At 43.6% G+C, this 15690-nt stretch overlaps 1 protein-coding gene across 1 annotated transcript in view; it reads right to left on the reverse strand.

Annotated features, from left to right (window-relative positions):
• adcy1a (adenylate cyclase 1a) overlaps positions 1-15292 on the reverse strand; it is a 40219-nt gene extending 24927 nt beyond the window's left edge. Inside the window, exons 1-5 of the mRNA XM_084010749.1 lie at positions 14515-15292; positions 13158-13307; positions 9543-9661; positions 6269-6380; positions 1161-1288 (exon numbers count right to left, since the gene is read on the reverse strand). Coding sequence (XP_083866875.1) covers positions 1161-1288; positions 6269-6380; positions 9543-9661; positions 13158-13307; positions 14515-15132 — 1127 coding nt within the window. The 5' untranslated portion in view covers positions 15133-15292. The remainder of the gene's footprint in view (positions 1-1160; positions 1289-6268; positions 6381-9542; positions 9662-13157; positions 13308-14514) is intronic.
• Between the last annotated feature and the right edge of the window lie 398 nt (positions 15293-15690).

Raw genomic sequence — 15690 nt, forward strand, 5'->3', positions numbered from 1 at the left:
TCCCTCCCGGCTAATTGTTCATATTCTGTGCCACAGTTGGGATCAGGTGGAAGCCGTGCAGTAACTCTGCTACCTGGTCTGATATGAGGTCCATATATGTCCATTTATCGCCACGGCTCCCTGGACGACGCTGCTGTTTTGTTCAGCTGTTTAGTTTTGGCTCATTTAAACTGTTCTGTGGCTCTTCGGCTCTCCAGAGCCATGATGGAGCTGTGATTAAGAAAGGCTCTTCACAGAACTGTTGTCAGGGTTTGTTACAGCCTCAGGAATTTTGTTTGATTTATTAATTATTTGTGCTAATGTGAAAAGGATTTATTTTGTTAATTTTGTTTAACGAATATTGATTTACTGTTTGTTTTGTTTGTTTTCTTATTTAAAACATATTGTTTGATTTTGTTAATTTACATAATATTTAACATTTAGCTGTGAGGCCTGTTATATATATCTACCGTGGTCTACCGTGATGAGCCCCAGCCCTGTTCACCCCCCTCCTCTTGCTTGAGTATTTGAATATGCAGCCTATGTTGATTTGACGCATTTCATTTATTATTTGTAAAATAAAAACTATTTTTATACTTTTCTAAAAACGTCTCTGCCCAGTGGTGTCCGAACCTGTAGCAGCCTGTAATAGTAAAGGTATCTAACTATTCCTCTTTAAACACTTAACTATCTCCTGGGGCGAAACTCCTCAGGTGGCGTTGTTGGTACAACTCACCCACAGCCTTCATCTCGCCACATATGCATTATGGTCCATTTTCATGATGAATACTTTTAATTTTGGTACTTTGACTATACAGCATTTTGATGCTTTTACTTAACTAAACATTTGGATGCAGGACTTTCAACAAAGTGGTACTACTTTTGTTCTCTAGGATCTCAGAGTATTAATACACCAGGAATCAACTATAGATATAGTGAGGTAATGTCTACCTGAGCAGAGAATGACGTTGCTCTCCCTCTGTGTGTGTTGTTATCTGAGCTTCTCTGTGCTTTAATAATGCATGCTTGTAATGCATGTGAGCGTGCCCCTCTGGCTCGCTAATGGCTCTTCTGTCATACACTGTGTCCGTGAAGATTGAACCTGATGACTTTTACTTGTGTGGGCCCTCAGATGCATGTTATAAAGGAGATGTGTGTGTGTGTGTGTCTGTCTGACTCACGCAATTGTGTCGATCATGTCCAGTCCCATCTCCACGCAGCAGTGGGCGTGGTCTGCTTTCGGTTGGGTCAGTCCTGACACACAGTAGTAGCAATCCCCCAGGATCTTTATCCGCCTGCAGTGATTCTCCTGCAGACATAAAGAAAGAGACGGACGGATGATTGTCTGAAACAAACGCAGTCTACCAGCTGGATGTTAGTTATACTAGGAATGTTAGAGACCCGGCTGGTAATAGAATACAGGCCTGTATTAGAGGATTTACTGTAAGTTGTTTCACCACGCAAGTGTCCTATCAAAGACGACCATGAGCTGGATGACTGAGAACCTGCACAGATATCTTAATGATTGGATGAATTGCTTTGAAATGTGGTACAGGAGGAATTGTATTAAGTTTGGTCCCTCTTTATTTATTTTATTTCATATAGGGCCATCATCAGGTCAAAGTTCAAATTTCTCTCAATACCGTGGTTTATGTATTTTGTTTCCATGTATGTAGTGCTTAATAGCATGCTAATATGCAAAACTAAGATGTTGAATATTGCAAAATTTGAATGCTTCACCAGCTTCCGTACCGTGTTTCTGAGTGAAACAGGATCGGCAGACAGGACGTAACATTGGGGGGAATTTCATTTGACCCTTGAAATTATTAGCTCACAACCTTTTCTGTGCTGCCAAATGTTGCAGATTGATTGATGAATGTCATGATATTATTTGTTGAAATTGGTTGGTACTAGCTGATGTAACCACTTTTTTGTTTTCCAGGAAGAAAAACATAAATAAATAAAACATTTAAAAAAGTTATATATTCTTAAATAGGTGCACAAAAACGACTGGGATGTGATCTAAAGGGGTTAAACGGGCATTTTTCCATTTCAGCTCAACTAAATTTAACATTTTAAAGCGATTCCTCTGATGAACAAAGCTTGATGGTTCCAAATTGTTTCTCATAGGAAATAAGCAAAAGTTTCTTATCATGCAGACTTTTCCAGCATGTAAAAGCTGAAAGTTGGTGACACGTAACACTAAGGAGTGTACTTTTACTCCTGCTACGTGAGACCTGAACCTACAGAAATATTATGGATGCTCCTGCTGCATCTCTGCTCACATGAATCCAAAGTGTGTGCTTGTGCAACCATGTGTGCGTTTGCAGTTGAGGCCAACTCTAATTGCTCCGACATGCTCTTGAAGTAGAATCCCGCCCACACATTCGCAGACAGATCAGTTATTTGTCACAGTGCACATTGTGCACAAACTCCGCAACGATGACACAAACACCAACACACACACACACACATGCGCACACACACACTTACGTTACATGAACACACAAACAAGGACCCTGCAAAAAAACACAAACAGCGGCATGGCTGCATGATAACATAGTGTACAGGTTTATTTACACAATAAGGTTTCCATCACTCACAGTCATCAGAAAGTTGTAATGGTAGACCCTACAAAGCTTAGCTTGCAGGCAGCCGCTGAGTGACACACACACACACACACACACACACACACACACACACACACACACACACACACAAATACAGTGGATTCATGACAACTTCAGGGTAAGAGGCGGAGATGAGAAGAGAGGAGACGGGCTGCTCTGGTTTTCTGCTCATGGGAGCAGAAAGATTCTGGCGTGGGAGGATATGAGAATTCAGAATGTGGATGATTATCCCAGCGCGAGGAAACGTGAACAGAAATGAGAGAGAAATGATCAGCTGACAGCAAGCCATGTCTCATGAGAAAGGTATCTGTGTGCGTTTTTGGAGACTAATTTGAGATTTTAAAACCAGCCCATTGGGCACAGTTTGTCTAATTGAGGGCAAAATCGTTTTCCCCAATTTGGCTTGATTCACTTGTTTATGGTTAGGTGGAGGTCAGGGTTAAGTTGGGCGTATGTCCGTTATGGTTACGTTAGGGTGAGCCTCCGGGGGATAAATGTGTTGTGTAGCATACAGCAGTCAGACAGGCTCAGTAGCTGTGACAGAGCCGGTTTGAAAGTGAATTTCTCCCTCGCTAACACGACAGGGTATAAATCTCAATTAGGATGCAGCTGAAGCTACACACACACGCACACGCACACACACACACACACACAATATATATATCCTCATCACAAGAATTCCATATAATGGCTTTCTGAGTGCTCCAGCACTGATAGCAAGCCATATATCACCTTGCATCTTGCTCTTTCTCCCCCCTTCTGTCTCTCTCATCCCACGTTAAGCCATGACTGATTGCTGAGATGCAGAATGAACTCAAGAGGGATAATCCTGCTGATCATGTGACTTTTGTGCGTTTATGTGTGTGTGTGTGTGTGTGTGTGTGTGTGTGTGTGTGTGTGTGTGTGTGTGTGTGTGTGTGTGTGTGTGTGTGTGTGTGTGTGTGTGTGTGTGTGAGTGTGTGCACGTAGAACGAGAGTAAACAGACTGGAGAGATCTCTTGGCCTGGTAGAAGAAGAGTTCAGAGGCAGGATGAGCGTTTAGTTTAAATGTGGTGTAAAATTATGGGCCAGAATTACTTTTATATATCAGAAGAAAGATCCTGATGAGATATATTTGACTGTCACATTATAACAATTAAAAATAATTAAAACCTATATCGGATTGTGTCGGAAAAAATCAAACAAGACAAAACTAAAATGTCAAGTGAAAGGCAAACTTTGAGAGAATAACTGGCACGTGTGCACCTACAGATGTTTATTGCTTTAGTTGACGCACTTTCTACAGTTTTTCTGCATTGATGCGGCGGCGGTGGAAATGGGGGTTAAGTTTTAGATCATTTTAGATTCTGCTAGGTGTCAGCATAATGATTAAATCCAGAATGTTTGACAGGCGTTTAATAATAATAAATATAACCTATATAACCTAAAATTATATAGGTTATAAATTTCAGAAGGTTAAAGGTATAACATTTATGCTCAAACTGTTAAAAGATGTTCTAAAGTTGCTCTCCTTATCCTCTCCTTACCCTTATAACAGGAAATATATTTTTCTATAAATTGTTATAATTTAAATAAATATCGAAATAAACAATGTCTCCAAATCTCCAAACTCCAAATCTGTTCAAGAAAACAATAGCAGGGAAAACAGTCAGTCAGTTATTGCATTTAGGAAGAGCAAGCTGAAAATCACATCGGACATAAGTGGTTTTGGTTTACGTGCTAGAAAACAGTTACTGCTTTTAGAAACTCTAAATTTGGTATTTTTTTAAAGATGCATTAAAGAACGGCAGAACAACTTCAAAACAAGCTGACAGATAACATCCAACAGTATAATCCCACTGTGTATCCATCTGATCAACTAAGTCCAAAACTCACTCTCCTTTTAGCTCTGTTTTGGTCTCCACCAACTGCTGAGAAAAACGCCTCAGAAGAAGCTAAAAACGCTTTCTCTTGAGTGGTGATTATGAAATTTAACACGCTGTTCTGGGGTTTGACAAAACAATATTGACTCAAGGACAACTTACTTGCATTTTAGAGGACTTTAATCTCAGTCTTCATTAGGGGTTTTTTCTCAACTGTTATCATGTGACCAGAGTTACACACTTGACTGAGCCAACTCCATGACGAAGACCGTGAGATGTGATAGAAAGTCCCAGAACTGTCAGTGGATCTTTAGCTGTGAAGATTTAATCTATAGTTCTTGCAGGTGCACCTGGTGGGTTATTGAACTGTGTGTGTATTTGCTGAGGTAGTCTTAGGCCAACTGCACTGCCTATGCTAAAACCATGTGTGTGTGTGTGTGTGTGTGTGTGTGTGTGTGTGTATGTGTGTGTGGGTGTGTGTGTGTCATGCAGTATTAATATGATGGTAGTTTGGCGGCAGATAACCTATCACTCACCTAATCTTTCCTGGAGAACAACGCTATACAGGCTTACTGACATAGTGTACAATGTGTGCTACCATACACACACTCTCTTTATCAAGGGCAGTAGTCCCAATAGTGCTCTCTCTCTCTCTCTCTCTCTCTCTCACACACACACACACACACACACACACACACAGACACCACCTCCTCAGCCCTTATCTCCCCTCTGTCCAAAAATCGGTTCACTCATCTCTCCCGCTCTTACTAGTTTCCTATCCTTCTTGACCTTCATCTCCTCCTCCTCCTCCTCCTCCTCCTCCTGATCATCATCAGTCAGCCTCACCAGCTTTATTTCCATTATTGGATTAATATATATGGCTTCACTGAGCTCCAGGACTAAATGATATATTTCATTGTTGCTGGTGTTGCAAAGAAACAACAGGCTGACCAAATGTTTGGAGTCAGTTGCCGCCAGCTTACCTCCCTCACTACGATGGCTCAGTGGCATCAGTTCACGACAGGAAATAAAGTAAGTAAAGATGAGAATAAAATAAGAAAGCAACAAAAGAATTGCAGCACTCCCAAAGATATGTTTCAGGTAATTTACAAACATTATCATGACTACATAATGCATCTAAAGAACACTGAAAAGATATGATTTACTCGTTCAGTACCTGTCCTCATAATTCTTTAATACCCACATCTAAAGCTGCTATAATCAGTTGTTTTATTATAAACAATACATGAATTCCTGATGTGTAATGTGAAAGGTTTACTTGCTGAACTAGTAGTTTCTTTCAGCTCACAGATGTGATTTAGAGCCTGTAAACTCCCAGTTCCGGCTCAGTGTTACATTCTGGTTTCTATAAAACGGTTCTCTAACTGACTGAACGCGACCTGCCCGGCACAGCTGAACATAGTGGTGAAAGAGCCAGATCTTTCCCTCAGCTGTTGGTGGAGACCAAACCCAGAGCTAAAAGGACAATATTGCACGTATCAGCTGGACAAAAACGTGACTCTAAATAAATGTGAATGTCACTGCTAATATCATCAATGTCAGTGTTAAATGTGTTTACAGCTAATGTCAAAGGATATTATATTAACGGGACGTGTATATTGGGTTTCTAACAGAACACGTTTACGTGTTTTAAAGGGAAAACTTTTTTTACACTGTCTGTATTAATATATCGGTACTAATACTCGCTCCGTTTTAGTGCCCATTAAGCATTCTTAATTTTTATTCTGAAGGACATGAGCTGAGGGGTAGCAGCGGGGGGGAAGGGAGAGCACTTACTGTAGCCAGCTCATCAAACTTCCCAAAGAGTTCGTTGAGCAGTTTGACCAGTTCCTGAGCAGTACACTGAGACGCCAAGCTGGTGAAACCCACAATGTCTGCAAACAGGATGCTGTCACAAGAGAGAAAAAACGAATTATGATCTGATGTGAAGAGCTCAACTTGTCCTGACAGCTGATTTCCTCATGTTCTCCAGGAAGGAAACGCTCCGCAGCTCCCCAAACACTAACAAATACATTCTACGGAAGTAAATAGGACATGTTGACTGCACCAACACGTTGTTTCTCTCCTCTCTGACTCTAAATACCCACAGATCACACCGGAGCAGAGAAATTGGCTAATGGCGATCAAAAGTGAAGTAAGAGTACCATAATCCGATCCCCGGAGTGAAAGCGTCTTTTAGGCCAACCACTAAATCAATTACAGAGCTAAATTGCCTGCTGCTGGCTAGATGCTGTACTGGGGATGAATAAGGTGTTGAAAGCTACTTAGCCCCTCATTCATTTGCTGAGAGGCCAGATGGCAACAAAACAAGGTATTATGGATCTTATTGACTCTCAGTCCAAAGGGGGAAAAAATCACTGCTCCCAGTGGAGTAAAAGCATCAGAGCTGGAGCTGTGCTGGATATAATGAATACATGTTTTATACTATGCTGCTACCAAAATGAGTCAGACAAGTGGAAACAATTTTCCTCGAAAACTGTTGATTTGTTCAAATGCTTGAAATTACCATCAACTTCAGCTGTATTTTGTTTAATGCTAGTAAGTGTTAGCATGCCAACATGCTGAACTAATATGTGACCATACACATAATACACATTAGACATCATTCCAAGTTCATGATTGAACTCACACTCGGTTTATATCACAGTTTTCTGCACTTCCTCCAACTGTTAAAGGTCAATTAGCAACTGCTGTTGTGTCTTTGAGTGAAAACAGTCTTGTTCCATGTCCAAACACCAGCAACCGCACATGCAAGTATGCATCTGATACAAAATTGTCTAAAACTGGCCCCATTTTGCTTTAAATTATGAACTCTTTGATCAGAGAAGAAGTAAACAAGATCTATCTGACCAGACATTCATGCCAGCTTTCATTACTTGACTGTTTTTGATGCGCGGTATGAGGGAAACATGTTTGGTCCGTGCCCAATAAATTCTGAGGTTGGATAGCCAGCTCTCATACTGTGAAGAGGAGCCTTCCTCAGCATCGTGACAGAGTTGCCATGTTCTTTTTGGCAGTCTGGTATAGTTGCTCAGGAGCCTGATGTATGCAAAGCTGGCATCACGACTGCTGCTCGACAGAAGAGTTCTGTTGTGTGATTTGTCTTTGTACGCGCTGTTCTGCAGGTCGTGCTGGTGTGTGGTAAGTGAAGAGGAGGAGGCAAGAGGGAGGCAAAAGGGGGAGGAGGGGGCAGGAGCAGAGCGTTGGTGGGGCTCAACCGGTACGGGATCAAACGTTCTTGGGGGCCGCATCAAAGGGGGAACCAGATCCAGGAGCTGTCGTGCCCCTGCTCCACAAAATGAAGGTGATGTTTTACCCCCATGTGTTTGAGGGCGCGAGTATGTGTGTGTTTGAAGTGGTTCCCTGGAGACGGGTGGCAACCGGCTCGCTGGGATGCAGCGGCATGATGTTTGGCTGAGTGCCAGTTCAGCAACAAGGCTGGAGAACAAGCGTTGATGTTCCCGGGCTGTGTGGGAACCGAGCAGACAGACAGACAGAGAGAGAGACAGAGAGTGGAGAGGATTGTCTCTTGACGGGAGTGCTGTTGACACGCTGCCGAGCCCTCCACTCCCACACTCACTGATGCAGCTCTCCATTTCTCTTTAATGTCTCGTTGGAAAGTTAGCAGTAGTCAGGCCAGGTGCTCACACTCTAATATGTTTTTATATTCAAGTTACTATAAGTGCATTACAGGTGGCTGCTGAAAAGTCTGATAGCATGCAGGGAGAGGCCTACAAACAAACTGTTGTTCTTATTATTGATTAATCTATTCAAAACAACTTGGTAATTTGTTGTTTATTATGTCAAATATTTTTGAAAGATGGCCATCATAAATTCTCAGAATCAAAGGGTTTGCCTAAAGAGTATCAATCAGGCAGAAACCTCCAGTTCTGAAAAGTGAAGCCAACGCTGAAGTGCCTTAAACTTGCATTCTCTCTGCTGGCCATCAGGGGGCGACTCCTCTGGTTGCAAAAAGAAGTCCGATTGCATGGAAGTCAATGACAAAATGATCCTACTTCTCACTAGATTTATTATTTCACTAAACATTGTAAACATGAGTTTATGGTCTCAATCTCTAGTTTCAAGTCTTCTTCAATCCAGTACATTATGCATGCTTTAGGGCGGGACTACCTTGTGATTGACAGGTCACTACTAATGCTGTTGGCTACTAAGATGACTTTAACATTGAGCTGTAAAGTTGACCTTGAATTATCAAGTTAACTTTGTTAACAGCTTCACACCAGAATCCAGATGGATCCAGATCCAGTAATGTTGCTGCTCTGCTGTTACTGTTCATCAGATCCACCCGTCGCTCCTCCACAATCCAAATATGGTCACTTCCTACACTGGTTACAATGATTCCATGTTAGCGACGGGCAAAATTCCGAACTCAAAATCATAGTCCACAATCCGATGGGTGACATCATGATGACTACGTCCACCTCTTATATCAACTCACAGTTGACATGACACTTCACGTTGTCAATTCATACATTGTTATTATAGAAAGATCAATTATAGCTGGTTGAAATGTGTTATTTGACTTCTGTTAAACCACAAAGCTGCTTGAGCTCAACATTTCTCAAACTTTTGGACGTGGTGAAATGGAAACGTTTTGAACGTCTCCTGATGTCTAAATGCTTCAAATGACCTGTTTCCTCAGTGCATTTTGGTAACCATGGGAAACTATCGCCGGTGAGCTTCATAGTCATATCGACGTCATACCACTTTGTCACAAACAAATAAATACTCTACTACTCTACTTTGAGTTATGAAAAGATCTGCTGTTGGCTGCGACAAAGCTTTTAATAAAACAAATATTGGTAAATAACATCACAGCTTTGTTTAACACGACGACAGAGCCAGTGGTGGCAACGGTGCTCTGTTCCTTTTCTCTTCCTACGTGGTTCTATTTCATCTGCATTCATGGATAACTTTCACTGCTCTCGTTCTATTCTAGACCTTGACGTCACAGCAGGTGTCACCTGGATCAAAACACTGCAGCCCCTCCTACACCTCTACGGCCCACAGTTGTCATGACACCCCGTACCTGACATTGTCATGACGTTGGATGTAGATCTTGTGAAAGATCCGCTCGGGCGGCTTTAGGAAGTCTTCCTTCATCTCCATGGCAACATTCCTGGGTAGTAGGCTCATTAGCAGACGCTCCTGAGGAGGGAGGGGTTAAAACAGAAGAAGAAGAGGAGGCAGCATGAGAACTTTAAACTGGGATGTTATAAAATGTATAAACTATTTGGACTTTGTTCAGGTTAAATTCCAAAATGACACACACGTAATAAAAAGATGATCAATAAAAACTCAATCAGCAATCATTTTTGAAAATGAAGCAACATTTCTAAACATTATGGTTCCAGCATCTCAAATGTCAGGAATATTCTGTTTTATAACACTGTACACTGAATTACAGCTAAAATAATAAGTTGTTTAATAAATCAACAGAAAGGGAATTGAGCTCATTTCAAGCTCAAAATAAAATGATTTCTTGCTGTTAAATGGAAAATATGCTGTTTCTCTTCAATCATAAACTGAATAATAATTTATTTAAACAATTGTCTGACATTTCAAGGATCAAATGATACAAATAATAAGCAAATGAATCTGTAATGAATGTTATCCATAAATAAAAAAGAAAGCAATAAAAGGATTTTGCAAAAACTGGACTTTTTTGACGTTTATTGTCTTTTTTTCTACAAAGAACTTTATCAAGAAAGATGGACTGAATCATCATATCTGAGAAGCTGTTTGGATTTTGTAATAAGAGTTTGAAGATCATTAAAAATTGTGTTGGAGTTGTATTTACACGCATCAGCACATTTGTTCTTGTGTGTGTGTGAATCGTCTCAGTTGCAGCAGCATAAAGGACTCTTGAAACTCTCGCAGGATGTCAAACGGTTGTGAATGCGCCGTGAATCATCAGGCAGCTCTGCTGAATAGCTGCTGAGAGGCGGGTTATAAAAGTCTCTCCTGTGTCTCCCTGCAGCACTGTTTCACATTATACGTCCATTCACACAGCTGCTCCTGACCTGTGAATGAAAAACCAACCCGGAGAGCAGCTTTTAGCAGCAACTGATGGAGGCTGTGTGTGAAAGATGGTACGTCCATATGGGCTTTTGTTTCACCTACACACACACACACACACACACACACACACAGGTGTCGGGTGTTATAAACCATAACTGTGGAGGTGTGGTCGTGTTAATGAAATAATTCATGCCTGCTGTATTAATCTCTTCCATTCCTCCTAAGTGAACGTGCGATCTTTCCCATCATTTCTCTGATCTGTCCATGGCTTGATTCAACGTGTGCTCCGTCTGACTGTGGCTCTCCTCACGGTGGTTTATTAATGAACCGCTGGCTCACTTTCTCTCACATTAAAAATTAAGATTCCCTCTTCCCAGATCCATCCGAGGGGATTCCCCACCAAAAAACGTTTGCATCTTTGAAATGAGCGCTGAGCTGAAAGAATGCATGCTTCGTTGGGAGGAAGGTAGTGTCGTTACTCGACAAGAATAACGCAGACAATTTAGCATGTAACAGTTCACAAGAGTCGAACAAAAAGTAGAAAATCACAAGGTCCACGAAGAAGCAACAAAAAAGACAACAGGGAGGTGGAAGGAGAAGAATGCAATAATGTTAAAGCGTCAACCTGTGTCATGATGACTTACCATGTGATGGACTGGGACACAATGTTAGTTATATATAGTAGATATATGGTTACAATCTAATATATATTAATACACTGTATGTTATCATTGTCATTTGTGTGGGAATTACATTGACTGCAGTTTTTTTTGTTCAAAAACTTCAAATTTGACATGTTCATTTTTGTTTTAGTATAAACAGTTAATTCTTGAGACAGTAAGAAGAGTTTGACAAAAATACCTTAATTTAGAGTTCACGTCCTTGGTTTTTCAGAGGTTTTCGGACATTTAAATGCTCACATTTGCTCAGTTATCGAGGAAATGTTTTGACCTTCATAAAATCGTGTGATGTCAATAAAAAGAAGACGAGACACTGTCATTCCGAACCCAAGTCACTTCACAATAACTTAGTAAAACAAAGGTGTGAAGTGCGATTGGAAGCTCTGGAAAAAGCCCTTAACTGGAACTTGGATTAAGATCATTTGTCATCTGTATTTACTTTTTATTTTTTGGTCGTCTCAATAATAACTGCTCTCTCTCAAATACGGAAGTGTTGTGATTGTGCCACAAAACGTATTAGGCAAGAGGGCTATCTGGATGGGCATGACCTTTGACCTTTCCAAAATCCTTGACCGATGATTTTAGTTGCATTAACTGAACCACAGAGCAGGCAAGGAAGAACGTTCCTATTAATTGCTTTTCTTATGGTCATTCTTCTAGTTTGAAACACTCCCAACACTCCCAACTGAAGGTCCACCATACTGCATCTCACCTTCAGCTTGAGTGTTGAGCTTGTCACAGAGATGGATCTGTTGAAGTACAAGCTTAATAGCAGCTGAAAGCCCCGGAAAAAGCTTGTAAGTGGACCTTGACATGGAGCTTCTTTATTTGGAAAACTACTATTTCTGAGGTCAAGAATGATTTGATACTTTTTTTCTCAGACAACAGGGTAAAAGTAAAAGTGCTACGGAATGAAGTTGTGTCAATGGATCAGTCTCCATGACGACTGAGGAAATGACAACGTGGTTTAAAGGCGCAGAAAAGGCTAGTAAGTAGACCTTGTATTTAAATATTGATCAGTTTGTCGGCATCATTTTTTGATCTATATCATGTTTGGTGCGGGGGTCGTTTCTTGAACGGTTCTTGAACGCTTCACATGAGTCAAGAGGAAACGATGCTTCGCCTTGGCATGCTGAGATTACTATTAAACAAGAAGTCCATTTTCACACAGACTACCGCGTGTTCACGAATCAATGTGACCTACGGATCCGGCTCTAAGCACAAACCCGAGCAAACACCTGAGTGAGAACCGGGGACGTGTCTGAGGGGTGAAATTCAAATCCCAGACGTTTTGTTGGCAGCCACATAAGCAGCGGCCTGGTTGCAGGCTGTCGGCTGGCTGCTGATAGATCCCAATCAGGGGTCTCTGTGTGTTTCGCTCACCCAGATAAACTGTGACCTTTACTGGAGTAGGGGGGCCAAGAAAGCAATCTGCTTGTGTAATTACCTGTCAGAAGGGAGCCTGTTACTGCGGGGGGAAACACAGCATATCATCATCTAATCTACAAAGCACAGGTGCTAAGTGTGCGTGTGCCTGGTGTATAACGAAGGTGAGATGTGCACGGAGGCATATTACAAACACGGGGATAATTAATTCCCTGCGTAACAACTGGTGTGGGTGGGTTTTTCGTGCACGTGGCCGGCGAGGAGGGTGCGGCGCATAACAAAGCGTGCCTTTATGATGTCGCCTCCATGTAGGTGTGCGCAGAGGGGGAGGGACGTGTGGTTGCGAGTGCATGTGACACAGTAATTGTTCTTTCCTTAAATAGCCGCTGTCATAGTTACTGCGTGCCCGTGGGCAGGTTGTTAAAATACATTGGCACCTGAAACCTTTAAAACTTCCTGAGACCTGTGGAGATGTCACCCTCAACAGGAAGCTAAAGGCGTGGATGCCGTCGCCATGTTGCTCTCTGTTCCCGTTTGGTGTGTGTTCGCTCATTCACCTGCTTCTCATTCTCGTCCTCCAGCCGCAGCCTCTCCTCGATGCAGTTGCGGGCTTGCAGGAAGACCTTCCTCTGGGTGCGCTCGGTGAGGATCCTCACAAACACCCCCGACAGGTTGACGCTGGCGAACAGCACGGCGTTGGCCACCAGCTGCACACAAACAAGAACAGACATGCTGAAACACTGTATGCACATGTGTGAGCCTGAGGGGGTCACACACATGTCCATATGTGCGTTTCTGTGTGCAATCATGCATCCTGGCCGGATAACACTTCACAATCCTCGATTAATCCATAGGTCGGATTACACGGACGACAACCAGGTCAGCACATGTATTACAAGATGAGTCGTATAGGTGGCGACTTAAAGACATGGAAGCTATGCAGTGGAAACAGCTGTCAGATAAAGTACATTATTATTAAGTACAGTATTGATTCATGATCCGGGACTGTTGGAGGATGGACTCTGCGGTCACTCTGTGTCAACCCTTAAAGATTCAGAAAGGTCAAGAGGTGAAAGGTCAAAGAAACACTCTAATCCAGCACAGTGAGTCACTCCAGTTTGCACATGAGCAAAATCAAAAGAAGAAAGCACTTCCAGCTACACAGCAGCAAGGGGGGTTGCAAAAATAAACCCGAGTGCTCGTGAAAGGAAAGTATGTTTCCGTTTTTCTAGTATTTACTGGACAAAGATTACCCTGTGGTTGAACCGGGTGATGAGGGGTTACAAGCAGACGCTGCTTCGTTTTAAGGAAACAGAAGCCAAAAAAGGTCAGGGGCCACTGATTTAATGCATTTTCAGACTTTTTCTTAATCCGTGCGGTTTTTGCTTGTGGATTACCGGATTAGTTTACATTTTAAGACACCGAAATGTCAAAGCGAAACAATTTGAACTGTTGAACACTTTCCAATGAGATGATCTGTGACTGAGGACGGGTCGAGAGATAGCTTATTCATGGGACCAGAAATAGCACGACGATACATAACTCAAACTAGATTGAATGAACCATCTTTATTCAGATGTAAATAACAGAATGACTTCATCCCATGAAGACCAGTATCAGCACCATGGTTCTCTGCTGGACTCGGTCTCCTCGCTTCATTACTGAGCTGCGCTGAAGTGAAACTCCAGTGTTACACCTCCAGTATCCTGCAGCTAAGATCGATCACTGAGGGTGTTTTAACCTTTTCCTCTACAGGGGAAGTCGGATGAGTAAAGCCTGCTTCATGCAGCGACTCGAACCTCAGGGCTTCACAGTGGAAGGGTGACTCAACCGACAACCTATGTGATGAAACGACGGCTCGAGTGCCAAAGAAGTGTAAAGTCGGGTGATGACTCGGGGACGTGCAGCACTTACTGGTCTCCACAGCTTCTGCTTCCTCCCGGTGAACGACGTCGCTATGACAATGAGGTGAGACGTGGCCAGCATCGCCCCGAACAGCACCGCCAGCAGCGTCCGCACCGGCAGCAGCACGTAAGCCACGAGGGTGACCAGCATGAGCTGCCACACGCCTTGCTCAGGGGCCGCGGCGCTCAGCGGCTCCGACGTGCCGCCGAGCGCCAGCGGGAACGGGCAGCAGAGCAGCGCAAAGGTGAAGCTGAAGAGCAGCGCCAGCTTCGCGATCTGCTGCAGCTGCGTCACCTGCAGGTACTTGACGTTGGTGACGATGAAGAGCGAGAGGAAGACCACGCAGTGCACCGGGTAGGAGCCCTTGGACAAGGTGAGCCGCGGGCTGGACAGCAGCTCCACCAGGGACAGCGACGACGCGGCCACGATGAGCACCGCCAGCGCCTTGAGGGTGGCGGTCTGCTCCAGCTTCAGGTTGTAGTTCTGGAAGAGCGCCTCCAGCTCCTGGCTGTTGAACTCGTCCTCGCAGGCGATGGCGCCCAAGGGTGCACCGGCCGGGCAGTGACCCTTCCTCCGCCGGGTCTTGACTCTTTCGAATGGCGCCTCCTCCATGTTCCGGCCATTCATGAAGCGTGGGTGGCGCACGAGCCCTCAACTTTTCGGTCCCCCCTCTCCTCCGTTCGGGAATCGAACCGGCACCCTCTCCCAGTTCATGCGTCCTGCATGTCCGCGTGGTCGGACTCGGGTGTCAGAGGGGGGGGGGAGAGGGTGGCAGTGGCGGCAACAGAGCACCGCGCGCGCGCCCTATCCACAGGTTGACGGTTGTTGGTGTGTCGTCGTAAGGCACCAAAAGTAGCCCGAGCAATGTGCTGCTCCTCTCTCTCTCTCTCTCTCTCTCTCTCTCTCTCTCTCTCTCTCTCTCTCTCTCTCTGTCTCTCTCTCTCTCTCTCTCTCTCACCCCCACCCCCCCCCCTCCCTCTCTCTCTCGGACCGGTGATCCCGCGTGCTACAAGGACTCAGAGGAAGGATCACGCTTTTCTGTTGATAATCAAAACACTGCGCGTCGCCTCTGAAACGCACAGCTCAGCCAAACACAAGCGCAGTAAATCTGATCTATTCTGCCGCCGCGTGTCCTTCTCCGGCTTTATTTGCTGCTTTAGTGAAATGTCAGTGGTTTTGGTGAAG

This window comes from Eutrigla gurnardus (assembly GCF_963514095.1).
Source record: "Eutrigla gurnardus genome assembly, chromosome: 6".
NCBI lineage: Eukaryota > Metazoa > Chordata > Actinopteri > Perciformes > Triglidae > Eutrigla > Eutrigla gurnardus.